Source organism: Belonocnema kinseyi, chromosome 7, assembly GCF_010883055.1.
Source record: "Belonocnema kinseyi isolate 2016_QV_RU_SX_M_011 chromosome 7, B_treatae_v1, whole genome shotgun sequence".
Lineage (NCBI taxonomy): Eukaryota > Metazoa > Arthropoda > Insecta > Hymenoptera > Cynipidae > Belonocnema > Belonocnema kinseyi.
Window position 1 is genome coordinate 78261887 of NC_046663.1, and position 14078 is coordinate 78275964.

General features: G+C 32.3%; 1 protein-coding gene across 3 annotated transcripts in view; it reads right to left on the minus strand.

Moving 5' to 3' along the window:
- LOC117177038 overlaps positions 1 to 10115 on the minus strand; it is a 12424-nt gene extending 2309 nt beyond the window's left edge. Inside the window, exons 1-2 of one of the 3 annotated variants that reach the window (XR_004467654.1) lie at positions 9857 to 10115; positions 8045 to 8350 (exon numbers count right to left, since the gene is read on the minus strand). Coding sequence is in view for 1 of the 3 variants with exons in the window: in XM_033367502.1 (XP_033223393.1) it covers positions 8100 to 8417; positions 9857 to 9919 (381 nt within the window). In the remaining 2 variants the exon portion in view is untranslated. Of the gene's footprint in view, positions 1 to 8044; positions 8418 to 9856 lie in introns of all 3 variants that reach the window. The other 2 variants (XR_004467653.1, XM_033367502.1) reach the window with 2 other exon arrangements.
- Between the last annotated feature and the right edge of the window lie 3963 nt (positions 10116 to 14078).

Sequence of the window (14078 nt, forward strand, 5' to 3'; positions counted from 1 at the left end):
AATTTTTATTTTTAAGACAACTATGTACTGCAAACTTGTATTAAAATTAATGAACCAAACAATAATGTCTCTACAAGACATGTTTAGAGAACTTTACCCACAAAATTGATACAAAATGTTATTTTATTTATTATAAATAATATTCGCGTGTAATTTTTGATCAAAAAATTGAACTTTCAACCTGAAAATATGAATTTTCAGCAAAGAAATTAATTTGTCGCAAAATAGCTAAGCCTTCAACCAAAGAAATTAATTTTCAATTAAAATACGAATACTGCCTAAAAAATTAAAAAAGTGGTTCAACCAACATTTTTAACAAAAAAAAGTTGTATCCTCAAACAGAGAAAAGATTAACTTTGAAGCAAACAGTAGCATTTTTATCCAAGAAATATGAAATATCTACTAAAACGCCTGCATTTTTAAATAAAAAATACAAATTTAAAAAAATAATTGAATTTGCATCGAAAAAAGACTTTGTTTTGATATTTTAGCATCAAAATATAAGATTACAACAAGAAGTATATCTTCCACGAAAATTTTACTTCAATTTTTAACCAAAAAATACGATATTTCAACGAAACAGTTGAAATTTTAATAAAAAAGGGCAACTTTTTGAAAAAAAAATGGTTTAATTTTTATCAAAACAGTTGCATTTTTATCTTCTATAGCCCTTCCGAAAATTGACACGGCGCCGCATGTTGGTGTAACAGGAGCTGCGCGGGGTGAGCAGGGTCTGCGGTTGTCTCTCAGGCGTGAACAAATAAAAGCGGAGTGGGCTATAATGTGTTAGTTCCCAACCACGGTCAGCCCCAAAAGCGGCGCTATAGAAGAGTTTCACTGTACTTATTTTTGTGAAGCAGCATAACGATCATACATATCAGTATTTGCTTTTAAAAATAATTGTCCATTTTTGTTACTTGGAACATTTTTTGACCCCCATCCTAAGACTTTCTTTTAGTTCGAATAGAAAATATATACCAAGTTTCATGCCGCTTAACAAATTGAGCCTATTTTGGATAATTTGCGTTGTACCGCTCAGACCAAGTACATCAAGGTTAGGGTGGTCCAAAAAACAAAATTTCTGATTTCTTTTGGGAAAAAGGATCATCTTGTGTGGTTAACAAAACTAGAAAATTCGTATTTTTTCGATCAGACAACGTTTAGGGTTTCCGTCCACTCTCTCAATTTCCCCTTTGAAAATACAAAGATAAAAAGCCTATTTTTACGAATATCAGACTAGAAGGCGTAACATTTCAAATTAACAAGTGCAAATTGTGTGGATTTCTTCAAATCACTTCCCGGATTTATCGGATGCAATAACTTTTCATTTTGACGCCCACAACCCCTTCTAGTATATGCCCAAAACCATCCTCTAAACCGGCCCGCGTGAAAAAAGTTTGCATGGCTCAAGCATGGCAAGACACTTGGAAATATCTGGCTAAAGCATGGGTCACGGCTGAATGGTAGCATAGCGCAAGCCTTGCTCCTGTCCGTTTCCCATGCTTAGGACACGCTAACCACAAATGAATATTCTTAAGAACATGTAACTGTCAGAGAAAATGAGCTTGCATTAAAAATGAAAATCTTAAGTTTGTCAAAAGCCGCCACGTCTCTAAATGGTAAGTTCACTACCCGGATGCACTGGGTCGCACAACAGGTAGTTTAGCACATATTCTACAAGAACTTTAAAAAAATTTAAATTGTGCCAATTACCAAAATAACTACCATTAGGGAGTCGAGGATCCGGATGCACCAGATTGAGCACCAGGTAAGATAATACGTATTCTCCGAGAACTGTTTAAAAATTTAAATTTTGTGAATAATGAAACTAATTCCGAATGGTGAGGCGACGACCGGGGTGAACCAGGTCGCGCCCCAGATAGCTTAGCACGTACTCTACGAGAACTTTTTCAAAATTTAGATTGATACAGCAGCCGAAATCACTAGAAATTGTGAGTCGACGATCCAGGTGCACCAGATCGAGCACCAGGTAGTTAATTACGTATTCTACAAGAACTTTTTTTAAATTTATATTTTGTGAATAATTAAAACAATTCCAAATGGTGAGTCGATGACCCAGGTGCACCAGGTCGCGCCTCAGGTATCTTAGCACGTATTCTACGAGAACTTTTTCAAAATTTAGATTGTTCCAACAGCCAAAATTACTTAAAGTGATGAGTCAACGATCCGGTTGCACCGGGTCGAGCACCATGTAGTTTAATACGTATTCTACGAGAATTTTAAAAAAATTTAAATTTGGTGAATAATGAAAATAATTGCAAATGATTAGTCGACAACCCGGGTGCACCAGGTCGCGCCCCAGGTATCTTAACACGTATTCTATGAGAACTTTTTCAAAATTAAGATTGTTTTAACAGCCAAAGTAACTAAAAACTGTGAGTCGACGATCCAGGTGCACCAGGTCGAGCACAAGGTAGTTTAATACGTATTCTACGAGAATTTTAAAAAAAATTTAATTTGGTGAATAATGAAAATAATTGCAAATGGTTAGTCGACAACCCGGGTGCACCAGGTCGCGCCCCAGGTATCTTAACACGTATTCTACGAGAACTTTTTCAAAATTTAGATTGTTCCAACAGCCAAAATTACTTAAAGTGATGAGTCAACGATCCGGTTGCACCGGGTCGAGCACCATGCAGTTTAATACGTATTCTACGAGAATTTAAAAAAAAATTTAATTTGGTGAATAATGAAAATAATTGCAAATGGTTAGTCGACAACCCGGGTGCACCAGGTCGCGCCCCAGGTATCTTAACACGTATTCTATGAGAACTTTTTCAAAATTTAGATTGTTCCAACAGCCAAAATTACTTAAAGTGATGAGTAAACGATCCGGTTGCACCGGGTCGAGCACCATGTAGTTTAATACGTATTCTACGAGAATTTTAAAAAAATTTAAATTTGGCGAATAATGAAAATAATTGCAAATGGTTAGTCGACAACCCGGGTGCAACAGGTCGCGCCCCAGGTATCTTAACACGTATTCTATGAGAACTTTTTCAAAATTAAGATTGTTTTAACAGCCAAAGTAACTAAAAACTGTGAGTCGACGATCCAGGTGCACCAGGTCGAGCACAAGGTAGTTTAATACAGATTCTACGAGAACTTTTGAAAAATTTAAATTTTGTGAAGAATGAAAACAAATTAAAATGATCAGTCGACAATCCGGGTGCACCAGGTCGCGCCCCAAGTAATTTAGCACGTATTCTACAAGAAATCTTTCAAAATTTAGATTGTTCCAACAACCAAAATTACTGAAAATTGTGAGTCGACGATCCGGGTATATCAGATCGAGCACCAAGTAGTACAATACGTATTCTACAAGAACTTTAAATAAGTTTTAAGTTTTTGAATAATGTAAAAAAATTCAAATGGTCAGTCCACAACCGAGGTGCACCAAGTCGCGCCCCAGGTCGACTTTAATTTTTAGTAATTTTGGCTGTTGGAATAATATAAATGTTGAAAAAGTTCTCGTAGAATACGTACTAAGATACCTGGAACACGACCCGGTGCATCCGGGTCGTCGAATCACCATTAGGAATTGTTTTCATTATTTACAAAATTTAAATTTTTTAAAAGTTCTCGTAGGAAACGTTTGAAACTACCTCGTGTTCGACCTGGAGCACTCGGATCGTCGACACACAATTTTGAGTAATTTTGGCTGTTGAAACAATCTAAATGTTGAGAAAATTCTCATAGAATACGTGTTAAAATACCTGGTGCGCGACCCGGTGCACCGGGGTGGTCGACTCAACATTTGGAATTGTTTTCATTATTCACCAAATTTAAATTCTTAAAAAGTTCTCATAGAATATGTACTACACTACCTGGTGCGCGAACCGGTGCACCCGGGTAGCGAACTTATCATTTACAGACGTGTCGGTTATTGGCAAACCTAATATTTTCATTTTTAACTCAGTCTAATTTTCTCTGACACTTACATGTTCTTAAGAATATTCATTTGTGGTTAGCGTGTCCTAAGCATAGGAAACGGACAGGAACAAGGTTTGCGCTATGCTGCCATTCAGCCTTGAACCATGCTTTAGCCAGATATTTCCAAGTGTGTTGTCCTGTTTGAGCCATGCAAACTTTTTTCACGCGGGGGATTTAAGTATTTTGCTGTATATTGGTCGTAATATTACTTTTATGTATGTTTTTTTTTATCACAAATCATTCTGAATAGTCAAATCAAAAACTTTCATGCATTTTTGATCAATTTTTCATTATTTAAACAATACGTTATTCACATTTGCTTGCAAATTATTCGTACCCTCATGACGAAATAAAAGAATTAGCCAATGTAAAAAATCAGTACATGTAAATGTTACTTTCCACTGGAATAAGACATAGAATTGTAGTTCTTTGCAAATTTGTCAACAAACTTTATAGAAATCTGGTATGTCTCGTATTGTCACCACTGCTCTACAACTGAGTTACATTTATTTACACTGACTTACCGCTGGCTGAGTGACATCAACTGATTAGTTTAAATCGGATATCAACACGATCAACTTACTTTATCTTTAATTCTTTAAGTAATTTTTCTGTGTTGAAATGTAACTTTTTCGTTTTTTTTTCTGTGAAGGGGCCCTGATTAAAGTTTCAAGTTTTCTAGAAATGAGCCTCGTGCTTCCCGGAGATATTTTTTAAATAAGTTCCAATAATCAATCATGTTTGCATAGACTGACCCGCCCCTTGCATTTTAGAGCAAAATTTTCAACACCAAAACTGAACTAGAGGAAATTCTGACAAAGTCAAAGGCAAAAAACCTCCGATCTTCAATAGGTGCCAGTAATCAGCAAAAATTTAACATAAGAAATTAATTAGTAATTCTTAAAAAAAATATTCTTAACATAAAAGAATACAACTTTATAAAAATAATCCCTTTAATAACATTCTTTTATAAATAATAAATAAACAATGTAAAACCATTTTTTTATTTAATTTCGACAACAGATATTCTGGAAGTGATTTTCACAAAGTAAATACATTAAATATGCACACAATTAATAGACTGAAGTATATTATTAAACAATTTTGGAACAATTATTTGTTGAATAACAAAAAAGGAGCATAAAGTGAGCTTTAGTGAACTACAAATTCACATATGCCACCATAATTCCCGAATACTGTTGCAGTACATTTTCTATTACATACAGAACCTCCCGAATTTAAGGGGTCAAAGTTTCATGGCCATAAATCGAGACATATGAGATAAAATATTTTTATTTTTTCATTTTACGCAGAATTGAGTCCTTAATTTAATTTATTAATTTCACAGTTTTCTCTAGCATATACATGAAACGGGCAGGTTTGAAACCATTGTTTTGGCTACAAATAACTCAAAATAGCAAAAAAGATAAAGCCTTTTCTCTTGCACCACTTACACATCTACATCGAAAAAAAGAAGTACATTAAAACTCTGACTTCGGGCGCCCTGATATAGTTCTTCCGAGATTTGAGGAGTTTTTCGAAAAACGGGTTTTTCGAAGGACAATAACTCGCCTTCTATTGAAAATAGGAGATTTTTGTATCTGACTTTTTCAAAATTTTCCCTAGTTTAGTTTTGGTGTTGAACATATTTCTCTAAAATGCAATGGGGCTGGTCAGTCAAACTGTTTTAGCAAAAAAAAGGACGCATTACCTATTTAATACGGTGTAAAAGTACCAGATGTCTGAACTAAGATTACAGACTTGAGTATAAATAGTGTAAGGAAGAAGCTATGCAAGTATCTCAAAAATGGGGTATTGAACTAATCTTTGTAGAAAAACGGAAACCAAAGCGTGAGAAGCATTTTGACGAACTAACCAAAGACCATCGTTTTGATAATAGCTCTTCGACAGGAATGAATGAAGTTGCAAATCTTTTTGCGTTCTTGGAACCAAGAAATTTCACGAAACCTTATGAGGCAGGAATACTTTAAGGCAGCAGAGAAATTACAGATTCGGTACCATGAGGATTTTCAGAAGTAATAAATGCCTTAAGGATTTATTTAACTCTACCTGTTACAGTAGCAACTTGCGAAAGGACGCTCAGCAAATTAAAAATTATAAAATCCTATTTGCGGAATATAATGCATCTGAGTTGATTATTAAATATATCTCTACTGGCAGTCGAACGTGTTGCTGCAAAGGTATTGAACGTCGAAAGTGTTATTGATCAAGTTTTTAAAATGAAAGCAAGACGAATTGTAATTTAGCAGCGTGCAGATTATTTTATTTACGATGCAATACTAATTTTTTCAGCCTGAACTATCTATAATTTATGATATAAATAATTTGAAATACAATTTCATTTGTAATATATTATACAAAGAACTATATAAGATTTTTTCAGATGTATTTCAAGTACACTTATACGCTGTTTTCTTTTCAATTTTATAAGAGGGGCCTTCTATACATTTTTGCGGTGGGGCCTACACGGTTCTAGTGACGCCACTGACATAAACTTATTAGTTATAATCGGCAATTCACCAAGTACTGGCTGATGGCTGGCTTCACAATCGAAGCCGAGACTGGGAAAGTATTATGCCGATAGTATAAATATTAAAAAATGAAGCAAATACGTTTAAAAATATGCGTTATGCGTTCAAAAATATAGCAAAACTATCAATATAATCGCGAATAAAATTTTCTTTCCTATTTGTCTTTGAAGAAAAAAATGCTAAGTTCTATCTTCTTGATAAATTGTAAATGTTCAGATAAAAATATATTTGACGTAATTCTTAATCGCTGTGAAATTGTGTAGAACACATAACAAGAAAAATGTTACTCAAATTTGTCATTAAATAAATTGTCGCAGTTCACGATAAAATTTCGAAGTTCCGTTGATAAAAATGTGTAATCCTCATAAAAAATGACATTTTATGTCATCATAAAAAGTTGCAAAATGGTCTAAACCGCGAAAAAAGAAAATATCGCATGAAAGAACTTTTGTAATCAAGTTTAATTGTTTATTTCAAAATTGTTTTATTTATATTTTTCGTTAAACCATAAGAAATGAATTAGAAAGAAAGGGTTTTAAAAAACTGGTAATTCATCTTTTTTGAACTGTGGCTTCTGAGGATGGTTTTTTCATTGACTTTCAATTCTGTAGAGTAATGGTTAAGACTGTCGATTGCTAAGTGATAGATTCAGGTATTAATATTGTATATGTAGGTTCGAAACTATGTGGTTTAGAAATTTTAGTTGTAATATAATGTTTAGAAATATTATATATTAATTCATTTGAAGCTGTAACATTAATATTTATAGACAAAGTACTGCCAGCAAAAGTAATATATTTTTAAAAAATACCTTTTTGTCATATCTTTAGATTATAGAAATAGTATGTATTAAAATTAACCAAAACGTTTAAATGGAATTTCAATTTTGAAATGATAAATAATATTCGTACGATGTGCAGTATTGGCCCAGTACAGACTCCCAGTACTGGGAGTTCGGCAAAGTGTACTGATCCAGTATTGCACCAGTCTTGTATTTCCATCTGAGATATTTCAAGTTACTCAGAGACGATGTAAATTTGTGATATTTTTCTGAAAATATTTGTTTTAACAAATAAAGTTTTCATTTTTCCTAAATGACACGATCTGATTAGTTTTTCGCTCGTGTTAATACATACAGAAAATTAATATTAAGACCAATGTACCGCAAAATACTTAAGACTCCTTTAGAGGGTGGTTTTTGAGTCATGCTTTAAGGGTTTAGGGTGTTCGAAATAAAACATAAATAAACATACCACATTCGGGAGAAGTGATTTTACAAAGTCCATGTGGTTTGCACTCGTTTCATTAAAATGCACGCCTTCCAGTCACATATTCGTAAAAACAGGAGTTTACCCATGTTTTTTCAATAGGAAAATGAGGGGGGTGGACGGAGCATCGCCTGATCCATAAAAAATAAGCATTTTCTTTTTTTTGGGAACCTCAAATAAGAAGCCATTGTCCCAAAAGAAATTCAGACTTTTTTATTTTGTTTTGGACCACCCTAACCGAGTAAGCCGGGACTCTCTGATATAACTTACAGATCACATTGCACCTTTTGCATTCTCACTGGAACCTCCTTTCATATCCTTTTTTTTATGTGTTTTCTTTGATGCCTTTTCTTTGAAATTTATCTGTTTCCTGAGTGTTCTGACAAATGGAATCCGACGAGGTCAGATTCGAAGCATTGCTGACATAAAAGTTTAGAAGTTCTTTTTCCTGTTGAGTGCTCAACGAATTTTGTCGCGAGGGTCCTCTCAGTTCCGATGATATCGCTATAGCTTCGATGGGTAGGTGCACTTGATACTGTTGTATCTCCACAAGTGATATTTGTGTATCAATATTTTCTGGAAATTGTTGACGTGGATTAAACATTAGAATTAGAGTCCCGCAAAAGAAAAGTCCCAGGAACACCTAAACATAATTACAATGTTTTGTAATGTCAAGATTCGCGGTAATAAATTGATAACTGACTGAATTGACTAGATTAAGCTTAAGTGCCTTTTTTTAGAAATATTGATAAATTAATTATTTCACTTTTTATTCCCAAAATTCGATTTTTTAACAGTTTATTCGATATTGAAATTGATTGGTCTTAACATTTCAGAATAAATTAACTGGATGAAGTTTAAAGGCTATTTCTCAGAAAATTTTAATTCATTATTTCTCGAAAAATTCCACTTTCAGTGCACAAAATTCGATTTTGTAGTAATATAGCCGACAATATTTAACCGATTCATCCAAAAATGTCACGATAAATTGACTTGATTAAGCACCCATTAAGTTTTTCAGTATATTTTCATTAAACAATCAGTTTTATAGATATTTTATTTTTTATGTCCAAAATTCGATTTGTAGGAGTTCAGTTGACCTTAGGCCTACAATATTCTACTAATTTGTCTGAAAACTTTAGAATAAATTGACTATTTTTTTATTAATTCAGACGACCTGGAACTTAAACAATCGAACCGATTTGTACAAACTTTTGAACATAACTTCACTAACTAAATATCTATAAAAATCGAAAAACTAATGATATTTATATTTTTATTTATAATTTAATAGCAATGTTACTTATATGTATTATATTTTGTTGAGTATTAAATATTCTTGATACTTTTAAATGAGAAAAAAGGAAGTAAAATTTTACGAAAAATATATAATGATATTGATAAAATTATAGAAATGTTGAGGACGTGTTAAAAGGGAAAAATGAAAACTTGGCTAGATTATTGTTATTCAAAAAAGGAGAGAAAATCTCATAAAGTTTTCACTTATTCCCTTTTAATACATTCTCAACATTTCTGTAATTTTATCAAACTAAAGAAAAATTCTATTTAGATATCTTATAATTACTTACTAAACTTAGATTTCACAAACTATGTTGATTATATTTATTATTTTTTAGTTGACAGAACTTTTCGCATCATAGACGTTTTTTTAAAATTTTAATTTGATTAATTTATTTTTTAAAGATTAAAAAAATCTTTAAAAATTAATTTACGATGAAATTAACTGTAATTAAATCTACTAAAATAATAAATAATCAATTTTTATTAAATTTGAAGTTGAGTTTGTATCCTAGACGAATTATCAGAAGTGAAAAGTTTAAACAGCAATGAAAAGTTCAAACAAATGCAGAAGAATTTATTTAGACAGAGAACATTTAATATTCAAAGGTCAGTTTTCAAAAACTAGCACAAGATCAACAGAAACATTTTAGAAAAACCATTTAACCCAAGTTACAAAGAAATTTGTCCAAATAAGTAAATTTATATTTTACATAATATTTTTTAACTCTTACATAATAACCCGCGTAATCAGTCTCATTTTAGAAATTTATTTAACAGTACCTGAACATGTGGAGAAGGCAAATCGATTCTCGTAAACATATCAATATGCCCGGATCTCGGCATTCTGTTGATCTACTCGTAATTACCGTGTTCCATGAGCCGTATGGCAACATAATGTAATTATAAGATGTATATATGATGCTGAAGTCCCAGATGGTTCGAACTTTTCCAATTCAAACTCATTTAGAAGTAGAAATTTAGAACTACATTTTGACAAGAAATTTTGAGGTTTAATTTTATGGCAAATGCATGAACTGAACTGTGTGAAATAACTGCTGACAAACTTGCCCCTTTATAAAGAGTGAAGTTGTACTTCACATTTCTCTCGATATGCATTTAAAAATATGAACTTTTCAATTTTTGCGAATAAGTAAACAATTTTTTAAATAAAATTTTGACAACAAACAATTTTTAGCCAACTTTAGTGTCTATAAATTTGACCGAAATTCTACGAATGAAATTGGAAGAGACCAAATTCATTTTGAATCAGGCGGTTATGGTACATTTTTAAGTCGTAGAATATCCTGATGAAAAATATGTTGTTTTTTATTTAAATGACTCTTTTTTTTATTAATAGAAAAAAATTTAATGAAAAACTATACGTGAGACTAATTGAATTTTAAAGTTTGTTTAAAAAAATATCCGATAGCCCTTGGTGATAAGAGTAAAACTAAAAATAACTCGAAATCCTTTAATAACTAATTATTTATGATAATAATATGTATCTATATTCAGAATATTTATTTTTTCAATTTGATGATTGTTTTGTTAAACTTTTCTTAGAATATACTAATATTTACTCCTTGCTTGAGCCACACAATTATTTTTAGTGGATGCAGAATTATGGTATTTGCACAAAAGGACAATGAAAAAATTCATATATTATAGTCAGGCAACTCATTGATTTTTCTTTATAATTTCGATTTCTCAAGTCCGCACCTTCATTGTTAAAAATTTAATAAATTATTGCAATATATTTTTATACCAGAGAAAGATAACATCATTGAAGTCGAGAAACTGTGAAAAAAAATTGCCGACGTTTTTTATTTGTTATAAAACAATAGTTTAGACAACAAATTTTATTTCTTCAAATAAAATAATTAATGCATAATCTAAAAACTATTAAACGTTCAAAATATTAAAAAAAATTTTCGTGATTTCTAACAATATATCATTGATATATTACACGCTACAGTTTTAATTTAATTTTACTTTATAATCACTTTTTAAATAATCATCACATTGAGTTAGGGGCCGTGCATAAATTAAGTAAAGTTTTTTTCTAAAATTTTGAACCACGCACCCCCCGAGGGTCTGGTCACTGAGAACTCTCAGATTGTTGCGCTGAAAATCTTACAAAAACTCTTTGAAGAACTCTTAGAAATCTTAGAACTATTTCGCTAAGCGTGCAGATTTCACACCAAGAACCATTCACCCATTCAAACTAACGTCGTACTAACGGCCGCCTCCATCCGAACGCCGCCGACCTTAGCCGAGTTTGATTTCTCCTCGAGATTCCGGATCTCGAGAAGTTTTGGAAATTTGGACAATCTCAGCAATCACACAGAAAACTTAGCACTCTCTATGCCCATTCGATTGTGATTGCCACATTCATAGTTTTAAGATTTTCAGATTTCTCAGTGAGTAACCCTTCGGCATCCCTCTCTGTTAAGGTCCGTAAGTTTTGGCCCCCTCTCCAATTTCTTACGTTTTTTTTCGAACTAAATTTATTACTTATTATTATCTATTAGATTGCTCTTTGGTACACTCGTTAAGTGTCCTAAACTAAAGGTGAAGTTCGTTAGCCAGCGATTTTGATTAAAAATTTAAAAGTGGGCACATTTTGAATATTTTTGGGGTCACTTTTTTCAAAATTCAAAAATTCTCTGTACGGTCATTCATAGTATTCAAAGTCGAACAATTTATCCTTATGACTTTTTTCAAAAAATAAAAAATTACCAGAGTTATAGCATTTACAAAATTCCAAAAAACACGATATGAAAAAAAGTCAAGAGAAGAAAAATGTTACTTTTTGAATGCCCTACAATATTATCATAACAACTTTTTTAATTTTCTTGAAAAATCCAAAATTCAAATTTTGACAGCATACAAAATAATGAAAAATCCAAAAATTACATTTTTCGGCCAAATGGTGCGAGATACGGTAAAAGATGAATATACAAAAATTTTGCATTCAAAAAAGCTCTACAAACTTGTTATTAACCACTTTTTCATAGGATGCGTAGTTTTGGCTTTAATCATGAAAGACGTCATTAACATTAACAAAAATGTGTTCGCTGCGTGGGAACATTATTATCACAACTTTTGTCTTTTAATCTCTTTTTCGTCTCATGTGTGGGGTTTCAAAAAATTTAACTTTTCATGTTTTTGATACTATTTTTTTATGATTTATATTCTTTATGTCTGTCTGTCTCCCTGTGAGCAAGATAACTTTTGTAAAAATTAATCTAGTAGATTGGCTTTTAATACACTTAGTGTCCTAAACTAAAGGTCAAGTTCATTAGCCAGCCATTTTAGATAAAAATTCAAAAAGTGCGCACCTTTTGGATATTTTTGAGACCATTTTTTTAAAATCCAAGAATGCTGTATTTACGGTCATTCATAGTATTTAAAAACTCGAACAATTTATCTAATGACCTTCTTTATAAAATTAAAAATTATGAGAGTTATGATATTTACAAAATTTCAAAAAACACACGAAAATGAACCTTTTAAGCCAGTTAACGAACGATATGAAAAATTGGCAATAGAAGAAAAATTTGGCCTAGAAGATTATCATGACAACTTTTTGATCTTTCTTGATAAATCAAAAATTAAATTTAGACAGCATGAAAAATAATGGAAAATCCAAAAGTTACATTTTTTCGTGCAACATTTTCACAGTATTTCAAATATTCTCAAATATACTAATGCATTTTCAAAAAATATACATAATTATAATTATATATATATTTATTTATTTAAAAATTTGTCATAAGGACAACCGCAGGATTTCGCCGCGAGCGGGTGCTAATCTGGACAATTGCACCCGCTCCCAGCAAAATCGCGGTAAAATTTCAGCCACAACCACGTCTCACGACCGTGAGATAGGTGGTTACAGTCTGTAAAGGAATTAATATAAAGATCCAGCAAAAGCCTCGTGCACCCTAAGAACACGGAGCGATTAAAGGACTACCGCCTTCTGCATTTTTTCCCGCAAGTGTTTTAGCATATTGATGACACGCAGGGATGCTTTTTAGGTCGTTAGCAAGTGAAAGCTTGGCATATATATGTATATATATATATATATATATATTTTAGAAGTTAAAAAACGGTAAGGCTGCTCAGTAGACCGTATATGTAAAGTTTAAATCAGAAAGAAAACATTGGAAATGAGCAAATTCCGTTTATGAAAAAAGACAAAAGTTTGAATAAAACGTTTGATAACATTTTTTTTCAAGAATGCGCATTTTTTAAACGGTACAATGAAACTTCATCTGCTTTAATACCAATGCAAGTTACGAATTAGAATAATATACTTCTATGGGAAAGCTATAAAATTTCAGGGATAAACTCGAGTGCGAAGCACGAGATACGTGATGAGAATGTGTTCTTTAAAGCCGAAGGAGCTTTAACAAAAGAGATGCAGTCTGTGCAGAAAGATCGAGCGCGTAGGGCGAGGTAAATACAGTATCGAGCGCGAAGTGCGAGGTAAATTCATTATCAAGCGCGAGCGCAACAAGCCGCGTGAAAGGTGCGCGATGAGAATGTACCCGCGAAACGGACAGATTTTTCTTTTGTAATTTATTTAGGGATCATCCAAAAATAACATTAAACGATTTCGGAAAAGGGGTCATTTTCAACCAAACGTTGCATTTTTAATCTGAAAAGAAGAAATTTCGACCGTGAAGAGATATGTAGATATTTAGATAAAAAAGGCGAATTTTCAATCCAGAAAGATTTTTCAGTCAATAAAGATGAGCTTACTACAAAAAAGGTGAATTTTCAACACAAACGTAAACTTTCAGCAAAATAGTTGAATTTTCTAAAAATTGGTGAGCGCGACTCACAAGTTTAAGCGCGCCTAGGGTGAATGTGTGTTGAATCTCGAGCTTCGCGTTCGATAATTGTGGGTCCGGATGCAATAAGGGCACATAAAATTTTTTCGTGCGAAAACGAAGTCCCCTGGAGGCTTTAGAAAAAATTTTCGAATTTTAATTTT